This window comes from Canis lupus, chromosome 8 (assembly GCF_003254725.2).
Source record: "Canis lupus dingo isolate Sandy chromosome 8, ASM325472v2, whole genome shotgun sequence".
NCBI classification, from domain to species: domain Eukaryota; kingdom Metazoa; phylum Chordata; class Mammalia; order Carnivora; family Canidae; genus Canis; species Canis lupus.
Window position 1 is genome coordinate 50,768,552 of NC_064250.1, and position 20,049 is coordinate 50,788,600.

At 47.6% G+C, this 20,049-nt stretch overlaps 1 protein-coding gene across 13 annotated transcripts in view; it reads left to right on the top strand.

Moving 5' to 3' along the window:
* ADCK1 (aarF domain containing kinase 1) overlaps nt 1-15,474 on the top strand; it is a 146,758-nt gene extending 131,284 nt beyond the window's left edge. For 8 of the 13 annotated variants that reach the window (XM_049113360.1, XM_049113361.1, XM_025443656.3 and 5 more), the window contains 4 exons: nt 6,537-6,686; nt 7,854-8,051; nt 12,227-12,420; nt 13,790-15,474. In XM_049113360.1, the coding sequence (XP_048969317.1) occupies nt 6,537-6,686; nt 7,854-8,051; nt 12,227-12,420; nt 13,790-13,961 (714 nt within the window). In that variant the 3' untranslated portion in view covers nt 13,962-15,474. The remainder of the gene's footprint in view (nt 1-6,536; nt 6,687-7,853; nt 8,052-12,226; nt 12,421-13,789) is intronic. The other 5 variants (XR_004817806.2, XR_007412446.1, XR_007412447.1 and 2 more) reach the window with 5 other exon arrangements.
* The last annotated feature ends 4,575 nt before the right edge of the window (nt 15,475-20,049 follow it).

Sequence of the window (20,049 nt, forward strand, 5' to 3'; positions counted from 1 at the left end):
ATAGACCATAAGCTGTGGAGTTGTGTAAAATCGTTAATTAAAAAAATTTTTTTTTTAGATTATTTGAGAGAGAGAAAAAGTGAGCCCAAGTGGAGTGGGGGTGGGGGGCAAAGGTAGAGGAAGAAGCAGGCTTCCCCCTAAGCAGAGAGCCTGATGCGTCCCAGGACCCCGAGATCATGACCTGAGCTGGAGGCAGATGCTCAACTGACTGAGGCACCCAGGAGCCCCTGTAGGAGATCATTTATAATTCATGATGTTTTTCACAGAAGCATGTCTCCCTAAGGCTTTTCTTTGCCCCCCTCCTTTCCACCTACTTCTGTTGGTCCTGGGTACAGACTTGGAAAATGAGCAGTGGTTATCGCTTGAGCAAACAGTGACCCCACCCCAACTCCTATCTATAAATGCAGGTAGTGCCTGGTCTCCCCGTGTTGAGTACCACACTGACTTTTCCTCAGCATCATCTTCTGCTTCCTGGGCCTCTGGCTTAGTGGTAGAAAGTGCTCAGCAGACCAAGGGTGGGGGTGGGGGGTTGAAGCTGAAGAGACATGAAGGATCCTGCTTACTGAAATCACTAGAGAGAAAACATCTCCTTTTGTCTGCATAGAGAACTCCATTAACTTGTCGGACCAAATCTTGAGAAGCGTGGGGATGTTAGAGAGATCTAGGTGCATGAGATGGGTTTCTGGAGATTTCTTTCCCTGACAGCAGGGATGTTAGGAGTGGGGTCGGCCTTCCCAGACCTTGGTACTGGCTATGCTACTTATGAACCATGCCGCCTTGGTGAAGGCAGTCACTCTTTGGAAGCCCCAGCTGCCTGCTATAAAGTGAGGGTGCAGAAGGGTAGCCCAGAGGGTAGTTTGATGATTAAAACATGAAGTTTTTGGTGCAATGCCCACGGTACATGCTCCACACTAGTTGTGATGATACTCAGCCTGCTCTGTGGCACTGGCGAGAAGAGTTGCCAGAAAGAGGAAATGTGTAGGAAAGAAACCCTTTCCCCATTTTTTATACTGACCCAGGTAAGGTGGAAGGATGTGGAAGTATTTCGTGGAGTGCATTGTTGCCCGAGGCAGGGGATGTAAAATGTTGATAGCTCTTACTTCACTGTGTCTTCAATAGCCGTGACCCCAGAACCCAATTCCTCTGGTCACTGTGATCCTTGAGTCTGTCTGGCCAGGAGACCTGAGAAGCCCTTCTTGGCCTTGGGGATATCTGATGTCCTGGCTCTCAGGTGATGTCCCACTGTAAGCCTAACCCAGAGAAATTTTCACTGAGCTCCAAAATTAGAGTAGCTCTCCTGGCTTCTTATAATTAACCCACTCACCACCTCTCCTAGCACCCTGTGTGGTTGAAGAGGTTCCCCATGCCTTTGCATTCAGGAATTTTATCTCTGTGTTAGCTAGTCCAAGGTGGACCCTCTCCATGAATGCATTTGGCCTCGCCGGGCAGCAGCAAGTAATCTGAGGTTTATGTATTCCCAGGGAAGTTCCTGAGGATGAAGAATAAAATCCTGATCTTTCAGGCTCTTGTGCCTCAAGAAGCCTGGCCATAAACTAATGGAAGAGTGAGGAGAATTTGAATAATTAACCTCTTTATACTTTACATCAGGCTACTTACGTGATTATTAATATCCTGCAACAGCAACCTCCTGTTTCTTGGAGAGATCTTGGCCTTGCTTGCACGACACCCCCAGGAACATAAATAGACTTTCCCTTGGGGGTGGGAATGAATTAATCTATGCAATTATAGAATAATTAAAGCACTTTCAGCCAATTCAAGTTTTGAGAAAAATCCAAAAATAACTCTTTGATTTAAATATTATTTACTAAATTAATTCTTTACTCAGACTTTTTATAGAGTCCTTTTTTTTTTTTTTTTTTTTAACATCCCCACTGTCAGGAAATAAAGGCATTACATAATTACTGAAGTCACTCACATGAATGGCACATTCTTTTTACACAGAACAATAAAAGACTTGTCAATGACTTTTTTTTTTCTCTAAAAAGAGGTATACTATGGCTTTAGTTAACAATGAGTTTTCTGGTTAGAGAAGCAGTCCTGGATTTCCCACTGAGACTCTTTCTTCCAGATGGAATGCCTCCTTGGTTGCTGTGTGGACCTTCAGAAGGTTTTGCGTCAGCCCTGCCTACAGGCAGGAGCTTCCCTCTAAGTGGAAAGGCCAAGAATGGGTGATTGACAGCTTGTTTCTTGGACCAGGGCCACTTGGGTTTGGAGCCCGGTCTCACTAACTGCTGGCTGGGTGACCAAGTCTCCTTTCCTTTTTGTATTCCTTCTTTCAGCTGTCTACTACAGAGGATGGCTCTGAGTCCATGAAAGGTGCCCAGAATGGTGCCTGGCACAGAGTGTTAGCTATTACTATTCTAAGAAGGTGGCATTCCCCTGTCCTTATGCAGATGCCACTGTCACAGGGCAAGGGGCAGCTTTTGAGAAACTGAACACACATTTTTTTTTTTCTAAAGAAGACATACAGGTAGCCAACAGGTACATGAAAAGGTGCTCAGCATCACTCATCATCAGGGAAATGCAAATCAAAACCCTGAGGACATACCACCTCACACCTGTTAGAATGGTCATCAAGAAGCTGAGAGAGAGAGAGAAAAGAGAAGCTAAGAGAGAAGAGTGTTGGTGAGGAGGGGGGAAAAGAGCCTTCATGCACACCTGGTGGAAATGCAGCCTGGTGCAGCTACTGTGGAAAATAGTGTGAAGGTTCCTCCAAAAATTAAGAACACTAACCATATGATTCAGCAGTTCACTTCTGGGTATAGATCTGAAGAAGATGAAATCAGTATCTGGAAGAGTTATCTGCATCCTCATGTTCATTAGTGTTCATAGTTGTTTGCTCTTAATCATGAGACAGAGCGAAATTATTATGAAGAGAGGGTGCCCAGTGATGGCCTTAGATTTCTTCTGGGATCCTCCGTGTCTCTGCGAGTAGAAGGGGGCTGTTTGCCTTCTCTGGGCAAAGTGGTTCCAAGAAACTATTTAACTCTCACAGATGTGAGGAAAAATTACCCAAAATTTAGAAATTAAGGCCAAGAGTGTGCAGTGTATCCTTTCAAAGTCATTCTTAGACATTGTTCAAGCAGCCCACCAAGGGCTTTTTAATATCTAGGGGAATGTACTTTTGTCTGACGCTGCTATTGACAATTAATTAAGGGCTCAGACTGAAGCCATATGTCAACCTGTAGATCTTATCTGCTAGACATGCAAATAATTTCTGCCCAAGAGGAATGATAACCTCAAAGGTTATGATTTCCTTATTGCTCTGTAGGACAATAACCAGTCTTATATCTAATCCAGGAATCTTAGTCTCTTATTCCTGTTTAAATTCCCATAAAATACTCAGCCCCTCAAAATTCTCTGAACCAGCTCTCCCTTCTTATTTGCTCCTTTATTGGTGAACTAAACAATCTTTGACATGTATTCATTCTATATTTTTATGAGTTGTGCTTTTTAACTTTTTGAAAATTACACTTTGATGAAAGTGATAATGGGGACATTTCTCCCCACGTTTTAAATAGTAAGCTAACACATTTGTATGTCTTATATAGTAATATACGCATTTTATAGTAGATATATAGTATGTAGCATATAAAGCACTTTCCCAGGTCTACTCACATTTTGACCTTGAATGTCAGGGTTACCCTGTGAGGATGTAGAGCAGATGGAATCAATCCCACTTAACAACTAAGGGAACTTGGACCCAAACTGGGAAGGGAGAAGACTACCAGGTCATGCACTAGCCCTAGGTAGTACAAAGATGGCTCCAGAGTGAAGCTGATGGCCTACGCTGGTTTTCCTTCTTGCTTGTGCCTTCCATATCTATCTATGTTGGCGAAATCTGGTTAAAGTGAACATCAGGAACAGCTCCCAAATGGAAAGACACCCAAATAGGAGCAGCTGGATGGGGTGTCAAATTGGGGAAGGCCACTTGATGGTTTTGCTTGTGTATATATGAGCTACAGTTGGCAGCACCTCTTCCTCCTCTGGCAGCAGCTCACTCCTCGTGGGCAAGGGCTTCCTCCATCCTGAGTTCCCAGACCCCTAGGGGCCATCTTTCAATGTAGTAATAGGGGGCCCAGAGCGATTAGCAGTATTTCAGAAAGCTCAGGGGAGATCATACATCTCCTCATGACAGATCTGCCCAGACTAAATGAAATGTCATTTCTCTGCTTTTGGCTGGAATTCTGTCAGCATAGTCTGGCTGTACTGCTTATCTTGGGCTGATCAGGAGCCCTGATTGGACCTTATATGCCTCCTTGACAAATAAAAATGAATTATTGCTTAATAAATGCAATTGGTTTGGCAAATGCTGCCTTTTAGAGCATGGCTCTCTGGAGCTCCAAGGAGCCTAACCAAAGGGCTTCTCGAAAGGAGACTTGCTGGCTCAGCCTGGACCAACTCTAGTTGGGCCCCCCTCCAAGGAGATGGATAATGGTGGCCCTGGGACATCTGACATCTCAGCCCAAGGCTGAGAACTAGACATTGGGCAAAGTCCTCCAAATGCCAGCAGAGTACTGGACGTTCATTTCACTCAGCGTGACACCGGGTAGGTGTCAGGACTTCAGACAACCTCTTTACTAAAGCTGGGAGAGGTAACTCCTTTAAGCTCACAAAGTTCACGTGAGAAGTGTAGAGGTTGCCGTGAGCCTGTATGTAGAGTGGTTACAAGGAGGCGGTGGGGTCACACCTGGCTGGAATCCTGGCTGTACCTGTTTGTAGCCCTGTGATTCTATGTAAGTTGAACCTTGATGAATCTCAGCTCCTTATCTGTAAAATGGGGATCATATTGTACCTACTTTTGAAGCCAATATAAGGATGCCATCTATTGCTATAGTAGGGTTATCCTTGAAGATTTGTTTTGGGGCCACTTGTAACTGGGATTCAGAAGAGATTAATGAGGTTAGGATAAGCATTAAGACAGGAACCACAGCATCTCAAAAAACAAAAACAAAAACAAAAAAACAACCACAGGCAAGGATTTCATTCATGTTGAAGGTAGAGTCCTATATTCACATGTATGGCCTGTTATAGGTAAGTGGATACATAGTAGAGCCAGTTGATGGTATGTAAACTAGACTTCAGTAAAGCCAATTATCAAAATAGAGCCAGCCTCTGCCATCTTAGGAGCTTATAAGAGTGGGCTACATGGTCACTAATCAATAATGACACAAATAATGTGCTAGTACCATGAAAGAAAAGTAGAGTTCTGTGAGAGTTTGTGGTAGGAGAACCTCATCTAGGTTGGGAGGTCAAGGAAGGCTTTTCCAGAGAGCTGATACTGAGCTGGGACGGGAAAGAGAGATGGGAGGAAGGCTCTTGGCAGAGGGACAATCGTGTGCAAAGGTCCTGAGGTAGGAAAGCACAGAGCCATTGGAGGAGAGAGAGAGAGAGTGGATGTGGCTGTAGTGTCATTGTGGCATGATTGGAGACCAGGGAGGGAGGCTGGGTCTGGTGTTCAGGGCTTTGTAGGTCAAGCAAAGGAATTAAGGCTTCATTTTAAGACTCTGCTCCTATGTTTCCCCCCACTCATGGGCCCCAGCTCCTCTCCTCTGGCTGGGATATATTTATGCGTGACCATGGGGTCCAGCATGACTGAGAGGAGTGTCAAGGGCAGTGTGTGTCCTGGGGCATCAGCTTTGTGAGTTGAGCATCTCTTTGTCCTCTGGAAACCCATTGGCAGACCATCTGTGGGCCCAAGTCTGGCGCTATTCAGCAGCTGTTCCCTAGCTGGGAAGAGGCTTTTAGCTTTAATAAAAAGGGAGTAGAGATAAGAAGACCGCCTCGGCAGGGAGGGCAGCAGTGACAGGATGATTTAAATGGCCTCTCCAGTGTCATTTCTTCTGTGCAGACTTCATAAATCAGATTAACATTGGGCTCTGGTGGGGAGGTGCAAAGGGAAAGGGGCCTGAGGAGAGGGGAGCAGGGCTTGTGACTCTAGGTCCTCCTGGGGACTGCCTTGGAGCTGATGGGACAGCCCGAGGGGGTGCAGGGGGCACCTATTCCTCACTCATGCACCCCTAGCCTTGCTGTTTGGAGAAGGGGAGGTTGAGATGACCCCACTCCCACCCCCAGCTTTCCCACCCATCTTCAGTTCTGGGGAGAAAATGAAGAGATTGAGAAGAGAACAGGGAAGAAGAAGGTGGGGGGGGGGGTTGGGGTGGCAGTTACAGCCCCTGCAAATGCTAGAAGCAATAGTTCTACCTTGCTGTGTATTGCAGTCACCTTGGGAACTTGACAACTGATGCTAATACGTCGGGCCCACATCTAACACTTCTGAGTTCTAGGTGATTCTATGTGCAGCTGAAGTTGAGAAGAACTGGGTTAGAACTGAGCTTCTGTCTTAAACTCAAGAACTATACAATCATAAGCCATCACTCCCACCACGACCGCTCAGGTCCACCTGATGCCTCTGGCCTTCCTCTTCAAAGGGATCACATTCAGGGGTCAGAGTCGAGATCTCTGAAACAGATGGTAATGCAGCATAACTCCCACCCATCTCCCTTCTCTTTCAGATCTCACGCCACCTGGGCAAGATGTACAGTGAGATGATCTTTGTCAATGGCTTCGTGCACTGTGACCCCCACCCTGGCAATGTGCTGGTGCGGAAGTGCCCAGGCACAGGGAAGGTGGAGATTGTCCTGCTGGACCACGGCCTCTACCAGGTGGGAGAGGCCTTTCCTACCCAGCCAGCCCAGGGTCTGGGCCTACCTGGGATCAGAGCTCGCTCAGTTCCCGAATTGCCACAGACACAGGAGGCAGATAGCCAGGGTGGGTAGAGAGGCCCTGCCCTCCTCCTAGAGTTGTCATTATGTGCAGGTCACATCATACGAGCTCTCTTTAGCCAAATGAGGTTGGTAAGTAGGTGAGGAATAGACGGAGATGTGCCTGGGTATGGCAGGTGCTTTATCAGCTGTAAAAACTGTACCCACTGGGAAGTAAGCTACCCTTTGATGAGCTGGGACTTTAGGGAAGGTGGGTAACTCAGCCCCAGGTAGGAGGTAATGTGCAGTGGAAAGGAGGCCTGGAGCTGACAGGGACTGGATGGGCCCAGCTCTGTCCTCTGGAACTTGGGACTCAAATGCTTCAGATGAGCCATGAGCTCCTGTCTGGAAATTGGGAAGTTCACTGCCAATGCCAGGACCCAGAGCCTATCTTGAGTCCGAGGCACATGGTCCTGGAGAGGTTTCCTTAATGATCTCCTATTCCTCCCCTCAGAGCCCTGATCTTACCTCCCAAAATCTTGGCTTTCTTTGAAAGACTCATGACACTAGGTATATTAGTGTAAAAGGTAGGCCTGCTGCTGTCATACACAAACCCTAAGCACATGATGGCCCAGACACAACAGGTGTTTAATTGCTTTTCACATACCTGTCCCCGGTAGGTGGAGGAGTCTAAAGGCAGGGGTTGACTGAGGCTCTGCCCCCTAGGGTTCCCTTGGGGTGTGTGTGTGTGTGTGTGTGATCATCCTCCAGCAGCAAGGGTAAGGGCTTGGAGGGGCATGCATGGAAAAGGTTTCAGGAGCTGAACATGTTGCTTCTGGCACGTTTCAATGGTCAGAGCTCAGGCAGAGGGCTGCATCTAACTGGTAGGCAGGTGAGGAGTGTGATTTTGGTGGGCATTGGGGACCTCCGCCACTCAAGACCAATGCTTGGCAAGTAGTAGCTTTCAAGTTGGACCTTCAGGCATGGCTTAACTTTGGGGGAGAAGCAAATGATGCACAGGAGCTCTGGTCTTCATCTGTCCCCCTTTGCAGTGTTCATACCAGCCAGGGTCTAGGCCTTCTGTGAGGAAAGGAGGCCCAGGTCCTTTCACACTGTCCCTCACTGTAGGTGCTCACAGATGAGTTCCGCCTGGATTACTGCCATCTCTGGCAGTCACTGATCTGGACTGACATGAAGAGGGTGAAGAAGTACAGCCAGCGCCTGGGAGCTGGGGATCTTTACCCCTTGTTTGCCTGCATGCTGACGGCCCGGTCTTGGGACTCTGTCAACAGGGGCATTGGCCAAGCTCCAGTCACTGCCACTGAGGTAGGTGATCCCCTCTTGGCCTTGCCTTCTTCTGAATGTAAGGGGTGGGGCCAGGGATAGCCTTTGGACCCCTTCCAACCCTGGGTCTGGGGTTCTGGGCTGGTGGGATGTGATAATAGAACAGTGGGCAGCTTTGGAGATATACTAGAAGACAGTGTCCCTGAATGCAAGGAGGGAGAATGAATGATGTGTCACTGTATCCCTCCTGGCCTTGTCAACCTGGTCATGTTAACCATATTATCCAGACTGCTGTGGCTTTTGCTACAACCCACTCACATGGGATTTCAGGCTTCCAAGTTCTCCTCCAAGACTTTTGGGAATTCCCACAGACTGTCTCATCATTAAGTCTGGCTCCACTTGCTCTGTCTCCTGCTGGGCACTGTCTCCCATCGCAAGGTTCCTGTATACCTCCCTACTGGAGAGAGCACGTCAGTTCCTAGTGTGGCACTCAGGCAGGGCCACTTGTGCCATTTTCCTTCTTGAGTGTGTAAACAGACTTTTGGGTCTATCTTTGTAGCTCATTTCTCTATTGATCTGGACAAGAAACCCATGGAGTCAGCTGAGACTGGTTCTAGGTACCCTTCCTTCTCCCCTGTACTTGTAGCGACCTCTCTCCCAGGCCTCTCATTCCTCAGGGAATTGGTCTCTGTCTTCCTGGTCTGTCAGTTTGCCAGACCCATGTAGACTGACCCATAGCCATGTGGGGACAGGTCTGGACTCAGCCAAGGCCCCTGCTCACCACAAGGAACAAGTCCTGCTTGTGCATTCAGACAGACCTGGATTCTAATTCTAGCTCCTGCTTTTTCCTAGTGGAATGTCCTTGGATGGTTCTCATCACCTCTTGGAGCCTCGTGCTCCACCCCATAAGCTACCTTGTGATGAGGGCCTTTAGAAATGGCTAGATGGAGTCTTAAGTGATGTCACCAAAGAGACCACCTCTTGCCATCCCTTGGCTCTACTTTTCTGCAAATTGACATCATTCCCCAGCAAGCTTTGTGGCGGTGATGACCACCAGCAGCCCCAGGCTTATATGGCTTTAAAGCTTGCTATCTCAGGAGAGAGACAATCTCCTTGCTTTGTCAAATAGGGTTGATAATTTCTGCTTTATTGATAATGCATGTAAAGTGCCTCCCCATGGCTCCTAAAGTCTGTTCACCGAACAAACATTATTTTCTTCCTCGAACCTAGACTAGGTGTTGAGGTTCCAATGATGAGCAGACAGACAGGCCTTCTATGTGATCTGCACTGTGGTTGAGAGAGACAGGCAGTAAACAAGTGAACAAACAGGTAGATGGAATAACTGCAGGTTGCAGATACTGGAGGCAACAGGCAGGGTGGGTGATGGGGGTGTGTAGATTGGGTGCTCAGATATCGTGCAGAGGAGCTGCCATCTAAGCTGAGTTCTGGAGGACAGCCACAGGCAGAGCTTGGAGAAAGTGTTCTAGGCAAGGGGGCACACGGTGCACCAGGGCAGGGAGAGAAAGTGTTGGCATGGTCTGGAGTGTGATGAGGTGGATGCAGGAATGAGAAGGATTTGGGGTGCTTGGCGGATGGAGCTTCACACGGGGCCTCATAAACCATGGGAAAAAGTTTGGATTAGTTCTCAGTACAAAGCAGAGCCTTTGACATATTTCAAGCAGGGGAAGAACAGAGTTGTTATTTTAAGTATTTCTCTGGAGGGAGCAAGCTGAGCAGTGGGGCAGTCGGTCAGGAGGCTGAGAGGTGATGGGGGTGCAGACCATGCCAAAGGCAGTGGAGGTGGAGGGAAGCAGATGGAGCCAAGGTGTATTTGGATATAAGACTGAGAGGCCTTTTTTGTCGACTTGGGTGTGGAGAGGAGGCAGAGGGAGGAGTCAAAGTTTGAATCACAGCTTTTAGGTGTGAGTTATAGGGTAGAGGGTGGAGCTACTTCCTGACATAGGGAAGACTTTGGGAAGGACATAGTTGGGCTGGAGACAGTAGTTCGAGCATTCACATAGGAGCATCATGGGTGGCAGTCCAGCTTGGAGCTCAAAGATATAAATTTGAGAGTTCTCAGTGTGTATATGGTATTTAAAGATTCAGCGATGGACAAGGTTGCAGGGCACACAGTAGGTACTTAGTATATGATCTGTGTTTTTATTAGCTAAGTTAGAACTTTATTTTGCATTATTACTCACTTATAAAGGCCCAGCATTAATGCTACCATATTGGTCGGCCTGGGTTGCCGTCATGGAATACCACCGACTAGGTAGCTTGTACAACACAAGTCTGTTTTCTCACTGTTTTGGAGGCTGGAAGTGCAGGTTGATTTTTGGTGCAGCCTCTCTTCCTGACTTGCAGACAGTTGCCTTCTTGCTGTGTCCTCACGTGGCCTTTCTTCTATGTGGACACACTCCCGGTGTCGTCTTCTCCTCCTAAGGACATCAGTCCTGCAGGGTTAGGGCCCCACCCTTTTGAAGTCATTTAACTTTGCCTCTTTAAAGGCCTCGCCTTCACATGCAATCGTATTGAGGTTAGAACTTCAGCATAGCGATTTGAGAGGCACAATTCAGTCCATAGCTCCAGCCAGGAAGCCTCTCCTCATCCCCTTTGCCAGAGGTGGCCCCTAATACTTGTATCACTCATCTGCATGCACTCTTGAAGTGTAGCTGTTTGTATACTTGTATGAATTCTCCAACTAGTTGGTGAGTACCTGGAAGGCAAGGATCCCGTCTTGTACATCTTTTTTATAAGGTCCCAGCGGTCCTGGACCACATCTAATAGAGAGGTGTTCATGTAGGTTCTGGAGGCATGGACTCTATTTGATCACTTTGGACAAAAACTCGGTGAAAGAATAAACTAAGCCACTCCAGCCCCAGCCCAGTCTCTGAGATGTAGGGGCTCAGTTTTCCTGAGTCTTAGTCTTATTGAGAATGAGGGGAGCCTCCCACATTGTATCAGGGAAGTTGTTTTCCCAGCTATAAGCGGCTTAAACAATTCAGCGTGTGTTCTCTCCATAACAAGAAGCCTGGAGGTGAGTGGGTCCAGGTTGTTAATTGAGCAGATCAGCAACGCAGGGCTCTGGGCTGACTTTCAAGTTCTAAGATGACTGTGGCCGTTCCAAGCTTTACAATTTTATTACCTGATGTCCAGAAGTGGGAATTAGGGGCCATTTCTTCTCATATGTTGTTTAAGATCAAGAAAACTTTTCCCAGAAGTCCCTTGACAGACTCCCCCTTGGTCTCATTGGCCAGAATTGTGTCTCATCCATGCCTAAGCCAATGGCTGGGCAGAGGCCTTGTGCTCAGAGCCAACAATAGCGGACATCAATCAAGATCCCTGCACCCCCCAGGGCTAGGGAGGGGCTCTACCTGCCTGAAGAGCACAGCCCCCAGGGGTCAAGTGAACAAAAATGGGCTTCTTTTGACAAAGGAGAAGGGGTAATTGCTGTAGGGTAGGCACCCAACAGCGTCTGCTGGAGACAGCCACTATGAGGATAGCCCAAGCTTAAAGAGACACCCTAGAAGGAGTCTGGGTGGGTGCAGATACTTTCTTTTGCTCTGGGAGGGGCTGAGAGGGACTGTCTCCAGGCCAGTCCCAACTTTACCTAGGGGGTCCCTGCGGTGAGGGAGGCCTTGATCTGGCCTTCACCCTCAGGCAGGGTGACCCACAGCTGTGGTGGGAGGCAGTGGGGGGACAGCCAGCCTCAGTGTCTGACTTCATGTTGAGATGGTCCCGTCTGATAGCTCCTGCCTAAGGGACATTTCAAGTTTCACAGCAACTCAGTTATCAGCAGCACACATGTGTTCCAGAAAGGGCTGAGCATCCTGCTTGTGCTGCAGAAGGTGGCCACATGGGGAAGGCTTTGGTAGCACTGCTGGGCCCCTTGTTGTGACTTCAATTAGCATTCCTTATCTCCCCATTCCTTATCTCTGCTGACCCTTGTGGTCCTGCTGGGAGGTGGGCATGGAGGGCACGAGCATTTCTAGTTTTTAGATGAGGACACTGGGTTAGAAGAGATGAAAGGACTTACCCAGGGTCACAGTCCTACTGGGAGATGAGAGGCAGGAGTTTCCCTGTGAGGGGAGGTTCCTCATGGCGCTGAGGCAGCCATACTAGAAGCTCCCTCAGCCACAGGCTGCCGTGACACCCACCACTCTGGGCCCCACTTCCTCCACCAACTCTCCATGTCTGTCTCCCTGTTGCTGCTTCAGGACGCAGAGATCCGTAACAACGCAGCCAATTACCTCCCCGAGATCAGCCAGCTCCTCAACCATGTGCCTCGCCAGATGCTGCTCATCTTCAAGACCAACGACCTGCTCCGTGGCATTGAGGCTGCTTTGGGCACTCGTGCCAGTGCCAGCTCCTTCCTCAACATGTCACGATGTTGCGTCAGAGCGCTGGCCATGTGAGTGCGGGCTGTAGCCTCTCCTCCCCTCCCAGCTCTCTGGCCTACCCCAAGGATGCTCTTCGCCTCCACTTTCTCCCATGGGTCCCCAGGGCCCTGCTTGAACTCCTTAGTCTCCAACTCTCCCTGGAGGAAGAGTTAGGGGCAGGAAACAGCTCCAGTGAATTCCCTGATTCCAGGTGATGTGTTTACATGGTCCAGAGAGCCACCTGTGCTTTGTAAAATTGGTGGATTCTAGGACCTCACCCTCTGAGTTAAGATTTCCAGGTGATTCTTACTGTCATTAAGTTTGAAATGTTTCCTGAGTGTCTCAGTTCCATCCACGTGTCCCCTGGGCTTGGAATCAGGACACCCTGATGCCTGTCCCGTCTCTAACTGGTCCCAGAACCTGTCTTCCCAGCATTGGCTACACAGCAAGGCCAGTGTTCCTTTCCCTGCAGGTGTGGCTGTGACTCTAGAAAGTGTTGCCAGCAGGTTTACTTGGGATCTCAGATCTTTTAGATGCCTCAGTACCCTTGGAGTCCCTTGGAGTCCCTTGGAGTGTTGGTGAGGGAGGGAGAGCTTCCTCAGGGAGATATTGCTAGAGAAGTGAGAGTTCTAGATCCTTCTATTTGAGTATACAGATACATGGGAAAGGCCTTGCTCTAGCTGAATTTTCCCCTCTGAGAGAGGAGCCCTAGACTAATGTCAACTCCCATCCGTCCTTTGCAGAGAATGGGTCATTCTGGCAAACTGTCTGGTCAGGGGAGCATTGGCCACATATATCATGCACCCATGTTCAAATATTGAATTAGATTATAACAAAATAGACTGCACACAGAAAGGGCTGAACATGATTTATTCTTCCTTTGAGGGTTCTGGTAATGAAGCCTTGAATGGGTCATTATCATAAACACCAATTTTCATCCTGTCCTTTTGTTAGTGTGAAGGGACTGAACTAGGTTGCATCCATGCTGGGCTCGGCCTCTCGGGACCACCTGACCTAGTTTCCAGGTGATTTAGCCTCAGAAAGTTTGGGAAAGCTTTTATATTTGACTTTGGGAGATTCAGGATTGGCATATATTTACTCAACTTACGGAAAAAGGGAAACATTGGAATGTTCTACTAGGGTCCACTAGGCCTTTGATGCTCTATGAAACAGCTGCTTTTGTTTACCCCACTTATCTGGAAAGCTCCAGTGGAGTAATTGAGTTCCTCTGGTCCTTGGATGGGCAGTGCTATGATCACATAACTAGAAGTCACCCACCAGGGCGGGGGTCTGGGAGTAGGCTAAGCCATGATCTTCCTTTGTTCTAAGTTATCACTTGTTATCAAGTGCTTCTTGCTTGCTTATCTCCTGTTTTCTCCTTCCTTCTTGTCCCTTCTGCAGGCACAAGAAGAAGAATGCCAGCTCGTTCTTCAGAAGGACCCAGATCTCTTTCAGAGAGGCCTTCAATTTATGGCAGATCAACCTTCACGAACTCATTCTGCGTGTGAAGGGATTGAGGTTGGCCAGCTGGGTCTTGGCCCTGCTTTGCTGGCTGTTGCCCACTCCATGCTGAGTGGACCTGCTGTCCCCTTTCCCTTTCCAATGTGATGCTGTGGTGGGCAAGTGGACTTTTCACTCCTTGTGCTTTTGTCATGTCTCCACCCAGGTGCCCTGTTGCTGTCACATGTTGACCTGGAGCCCCACAGTCATTGTCCATGGCACCATTATACTCCACCTCTGGAATCCCAGTCCTACACTGCAGCCCTTGTCTTTGGGCCCACAAGCTGTACCATACAAGAGGTTTCTCTCCTTATCCAGGAAGATGACACAAGTCTCTTTCCTGCTTCTGGCAGGCACCATTGGGCTGGATGTCCCCCTACTTCCGGTAACCATTCCTGTCATTGGGGTGGACTATGAATCCCACTGACTTCCTACAGGAATTCCTACACTTAGCTTGTGGGAAGTTTGATTTTGTGGAAAGAGAGCATAGTTTCTGAGAGTGCTAGGAACAGACTCCCTCTCCTTGCCCTGTCACTCCCCAGACGGTGTTGCACCTGAGCAAGATGGCTTGGCCTCCGAGGCATGAGTTCACTGCTGTCATGGTGACCCCTTTGGTGTTTTACATACTGTGAGTCAATAAAAACCCCTTCAAGGTTGCAGGGAAGGGCTTTGTTGGCAGGATTTTTATTCTAGGTTGGGAGTGAATCCACGTTGGCCATTAGGTAAGAATAGACCTGGATGCCATGTGCCACTGTGTTCTAGTTGGCATCATGCCCCTGTCACCCTTTCAGCCTTTCCCCGTGTGACCACTTTCTGTCCTTTGTAGGTCCTTCTTTCTTACCTTCCAAGACTCTCAGACTGGTTGGAGAAGTTGAGAAGCCCAAGGCCAGGAACTCGGAAGCTCAGCAGAAACCCCTGACTTTGGTTTCCCTGGGTTCTCATCACCTTCCCTGTGAGCTGGCACATGCTTTGTTCCGCTAATTGCCTCCTGACTTAGCCCTTTGGCTTGTCATTTCATGTCACCAGTCCCAGAGTCCATAGTGTAAGCCTCGGCCACTGTGGATTGGTTTCACTCTGAAACCTCACTGGCGCCTGTCTGGACTCCATGCTTCCACCTGTTGCCCACAGGTGGCCAGAGCTGCCACGCCCCCACTCAGTCATCTGCTCCTGTTTCTGGGACCTCCCCAAACTCCTACTGTAACTCCAGGTCCCCAAGAGACCCCTCCCATTTGGCAGGTCCTACTATTACTGAGTACCCATGCTCACAGACAGTCGTTGTATTTGAGTCTCTGTGATCTCTTACTTCACTCCATTCACAGGGGCAGGAAACTGCTAAATATGAGTCTCCTCTTCTCTTTATTCATAATTCAACGAGCGGATTTTCCACTGACCAGAGATGATTTGCAATCCCTTTATTTCCTGAAAGAATTAATTGTTCTTAGTGACCAGTTGGATGCACCCAGGGACCTGAGAGAATAATTTGCAAGATCTGTTATTAATCATGAGGATGCATGCTGCATATTATATTTTATGGTGTCTTTTATAGCCACTGAAGTAAATATAAATGTCCTTTTTGTTCAAGGTAATGGTTACTTGCTTTTCACTTTTAGTTTAATGGTTGGCTTCCTGCTACCCTGGAATCTAAAACATCAGCACGTTGCCAGTGAGCACAGCACCCAGAATAGTTAACCAGGGAGAGGAGAGAATCTGGGAGAGTTTAGGGTATAGGAAAATTTGAAAGGAGGAGGGAAGCTAGTTGGTTTTGGGTGCCTTCCTCGGAGAGAGACCGGGCTAGGTTCTTTGCAAATAACTTAAATCTGATTTGTCCCATCAGCTCTGTGAGAGGGAAGGGTCATGAGTCTCATAGAGATGGAAATCAAAGCTCAGAGAGGGTTAGTGATTTCCCTGAAGTCACACAGGTGCTAAGTGGGATTCCACACTTTGATTTTTATTCCCCAGTGCTGGAGATCTAGATCATACTCGCTCTGTGGCCTGTCATATGTGCCTGAATTGAGTCTCAAAAACCCTGCTTTGAGAAGGAATTGGGTTTTCAGTGGAGGTGGGGGAGTCCAGCATATTCTCTGGGGCCTAGGGCAGGGTGGGAGCTGGACCACTGTGGCCTGCATGCAGTTCTGAGACTGACCATCTGGAGTTAGTGCAGAGTTCACAGGCTTCAGGGCTTAGTTCCAGAAGTGTGACTGGCCACACTTCAGTCACAAAGCTGCGGGTTTGGAGGTTCACCAGCCCAACTGGCTTCAAATTTGGGTGTTCCCCTCCCCCCAGATTCAATAATTGACTAGAATGACTCAGAACTCAGGAAAGTGATATACTTGTGATTATAATTTTATTTTAAGGGATACAGATCAGGACCAGTCAAATGAAGAGACACGGAAGGCAAGGTCTAGGAGGATCCTGAATGCAAAGTTTCCACCTCCTCTCCTGTGGGATCAGGACACATCACCCTCGTGGCATATCAGTGTGTTCACTAAGCTTCAGTGTTCAGGGTTTTTATCGGTATTTCCTTACATAGACACAATCGATTGAATCATTGATAACATGATTGAACTCAGTCTCCGGCCCACCTTTCTCTCCTCTTCTTGGAGAAAGTGGGCTAATATCACCCCCATCCCAGGTCCTCTAGTAAAAACTCAAGTGTGATCCAAGGAGCACACCCTGAAAAACAAGGATATTCCTATTGCTGAGAAATTCCAGGTATTTAAGTTACCTCCCAGGGGCTTGAGACAAAGATCAGACAGGCTTTTATTATATAATAACCACTCTGATGTGTTCTTATCCTATGCCCTTGGCCCGAGGTATGTCTTTACTGACTGACCACTGGCCTGTGGCTTATGGTTGGCTTGGGTGGAGCCATATCTGGAGCTTAGAGCCATAGGAGGCAATTCTTTCCCTGTCTCTCTCCAATGGCTTAGCGATAGCGTGGCTGAGCTTCTATGCGTGGCCTTGCTCTGATTCCTTCTCTGGCCTGTGGAACTTGCCATTAGTTGATTTGAGTTTGATGCTTCCCAATAAAATCCTGTGACTTTTTTTCTCCCAGCAGTGACAATGGGTCATGTCAGAAAGTCCCCAGCAGCTTACTTTGAAGAGTGTTTTACCTTTTAACACTTAAATACTCAGTTGAGACGTTGGCTTCTTTGATTTAGGCAACATGGATATTTTCCCCTTTTTTCAGGTAGAGTAGAAATTCCAACTCTATGGCCATGTGGTCTAGAACCTATTAGGTACATGCTTAGTTCATAGGTGGTTGAGAATCCTGGCTTGTAGTAAGTGCTAAATAAATATGCAGGGATTTAGAATCTCAGAATACTTTTCTTCAGGGCTGTTGAAATCTGTATATTAAAAATAAACTACATGTACCACTCATCCTCTGTTAGGAACATTGCCTTGTCTGATTGCCAGGTTAATTTCAGCAGGGCTCTGAGCCCACTCCCAGGCCCCCAAGAATGTAAGCAGCCAACGAATGATGTCTCAGAAAACCAAAGTGGCTCCCAGAGGCCCCTAAGCAAATCCCTTTAGGGGCAGGACTCATTGGGAGATTGAGAATTACCCTCTGTGTGAGCAGCTGTGAGAAGAGTTCAGTGGAGCCCTGCAAGTGACACTTGGGGCTTACGTGGTTTCCAGGTATAGCCATGAGGGATTAGGGTTTAAAAGTTGGGAACTGGTGATGGGGCAAGATCTTAATGGGCAGGACGAGCAAAGCCACAGAGAGTGGCTGTTCTTTGCAGCCTGACCTTTTGGAGTGGTGGTGTTTGTCGGGCTGACTCAGGAAGGACTTGTATTTGACCAAAAGTCTTTGGATGCCAGGCACCCCAATGCCACTGCTTGCAGGTAACTGGCCAGAGGAAAACTGCAGGAGGCCCAGACTGCAAAGCCTTAAATCTGCAAACATTTTAGTGAAAGCCCATTTGTTTAAAAAAGCTGCTCTCACCTCCTCTCTTCCCTCCCTCCTTCCTTCCTGTAAAGCCCATTACGAAGTTGCACAGACTAGCTTGGCGCACTCTCTTTTCTAAAGGAAAGGTGAGGTCAGCCCTCAGCAGAGTAGATATTAAACCTTGGGTTAGCTGTGATGTCCATTTCCCTGTGGCGAGTACCTCCTGGCCTGCTTTCTCTGGAGGCTGCCTCAGCCTCTGACATCAGCCAGCTCACCTCCGAGCCAGGTCACCGTGCCCCTGGCTGGCACTGCTGGGGGCAGAAGACACTCTGCTCAGTTCTGCTTTTGGCTTAATAGTTGCATAATTCCCCTGATATTTCTTCCTAGTTTTCTTTTTCCCATTTTTGAGAAGGAGGGCCAGGCTCTTAAGACTGGTAAAGTGATGGATAGTAAGCCCTTGACCTCTGCCTTTTCAGGTCCCATGTCCTCATCCCCACTCCCTGCACTTTTGTTCTAGAACAGTGTGTATCAAAATTTTATGTAACAATGAATAACCTGGGGTCTTGTTAGAATACAAGATTCTGATTGAGTCTGGGTGGGGCCTGAGATTCAGCTTTTCAGTTGAGCTCCCAGGGGATCTGTTGCTGGGTCCATGGTCCATGGTCCACACTTTGAGTTGCAAGGACCTAGATAGGTGGCTCTGAAGGTAGGTTCAGGACCACCACCACCAGCAGCATAACCCAGGAGCTTGTTAGAAATACAAGTTCTCAGACCCCACTCCAGATCTGCTGAATCAGAAACTCCGGGGTGGGGCCCTGCAATCTGTTTTAATAAGCGCTGCCAGGAATTTTGCTGCATATACAGTTGAATCTCCGTTCACAACCCTCCCTGCACATTGGAATCACCAGGAGAGCTTTGAAAACCCAAGATTCTGATTGAAGTGCTTTGAATGAGGGCCAGACATTTTTAATGGGTTTTTTTTTTTTTTTGGTATTGTTTTTAACTTGCTATTTTCAAATAACTTCAGATTTACAGGAGAGTTGCAAAGATAGTACATGGGGGGTCCCCACATACCCTTCATCTCCCTTTCCCTAATGTTGACATCTTACATAACCATGGTACCTTTATTAATACTAAGGAAATAACATTAGTACAGGACTATTAACTAAACTACTCATATTTCACCCATTTCCCTACTGATATCCTCTTAGTGCTCCAGGATCCAGTCTAGGATGGCATGTAGCTTTCAGTTGTTACGCTTCTTTAGTGTCCTCTGTGACAATTCCTCAGACATCCCTGCTTTTTGACGACTTTGATGCTTTGGAAGAGTATTGGTTGGGTATTTTGTAGAATATCTCTTGATCTTGGCTTGTTTGAGGTTTTCATGTGATTAGACCGGGGTTATGGGTTTAGGGAAGAATACCGCAGAGGTGAAGTGTCCTTCTCATGATATTGTGTCCAGGGGGAAATGATATGACATGACTTAAGTGCCTTTGTTGTTAAAGCTCCCATCCAGGGTTGAGACCCTGCTTTAGGCTCACCTACACCTTCCACGTGTCTTCTAGAGAGGGAAGAGATGCAGCCTATAAACTCCTCCACAGGTGGGCATTAGGCACAGTCTCTTTGAAATTAAGAGAGACCTAGCTATTTCCAAATTAGAAGGCTCCCAAGCAACTAGAGAAAATGCAGATATACCAATACAAGGTCATAACAACGGCAGTGTAGTCTAGTTTTAACGTTTATATTTAGCACAAACTAATTCTTTAAGCATACACACAAATGGAATGACAAATGGATGTAATATCGGAAGCATGAATATTGAGCCCCATCTCGCAAAAGATAGGCCTGGTGCTAGGTATTTTGTTTTTCAGATATATTGCACTTCTATTTTCAGGAGTCACCAGTGGGGCGTTGGCAGGGAGAGGGCAAGTCAGTCTCACCTATTATTATTTTTTGAATAATTTTTATTATTAGCCCCCAGTGGCTATCTTGTCTGCCTCATTCTTTGAACCCCTAGATCAAGCTATTCCTGTTGGCTAGATCCATCCTTGATTTTTCAATTTCTTGAGGCAACAAATCTGCCTTGCCTTTTTTTTGGTATAAGTTACTTCACATTGAATATTTTATGCTTAACCAAAGGGTCCATACCCATTGCAGCGATTATCTTTAAGGGCCCTGGGCTCATGTTTGGGTTATGGAGAGCCTAGAGGAAGTCTAGAGGGGAGTAATAGACACATTCACACAGATAGAAAATAAGGAAACGATTATAGAC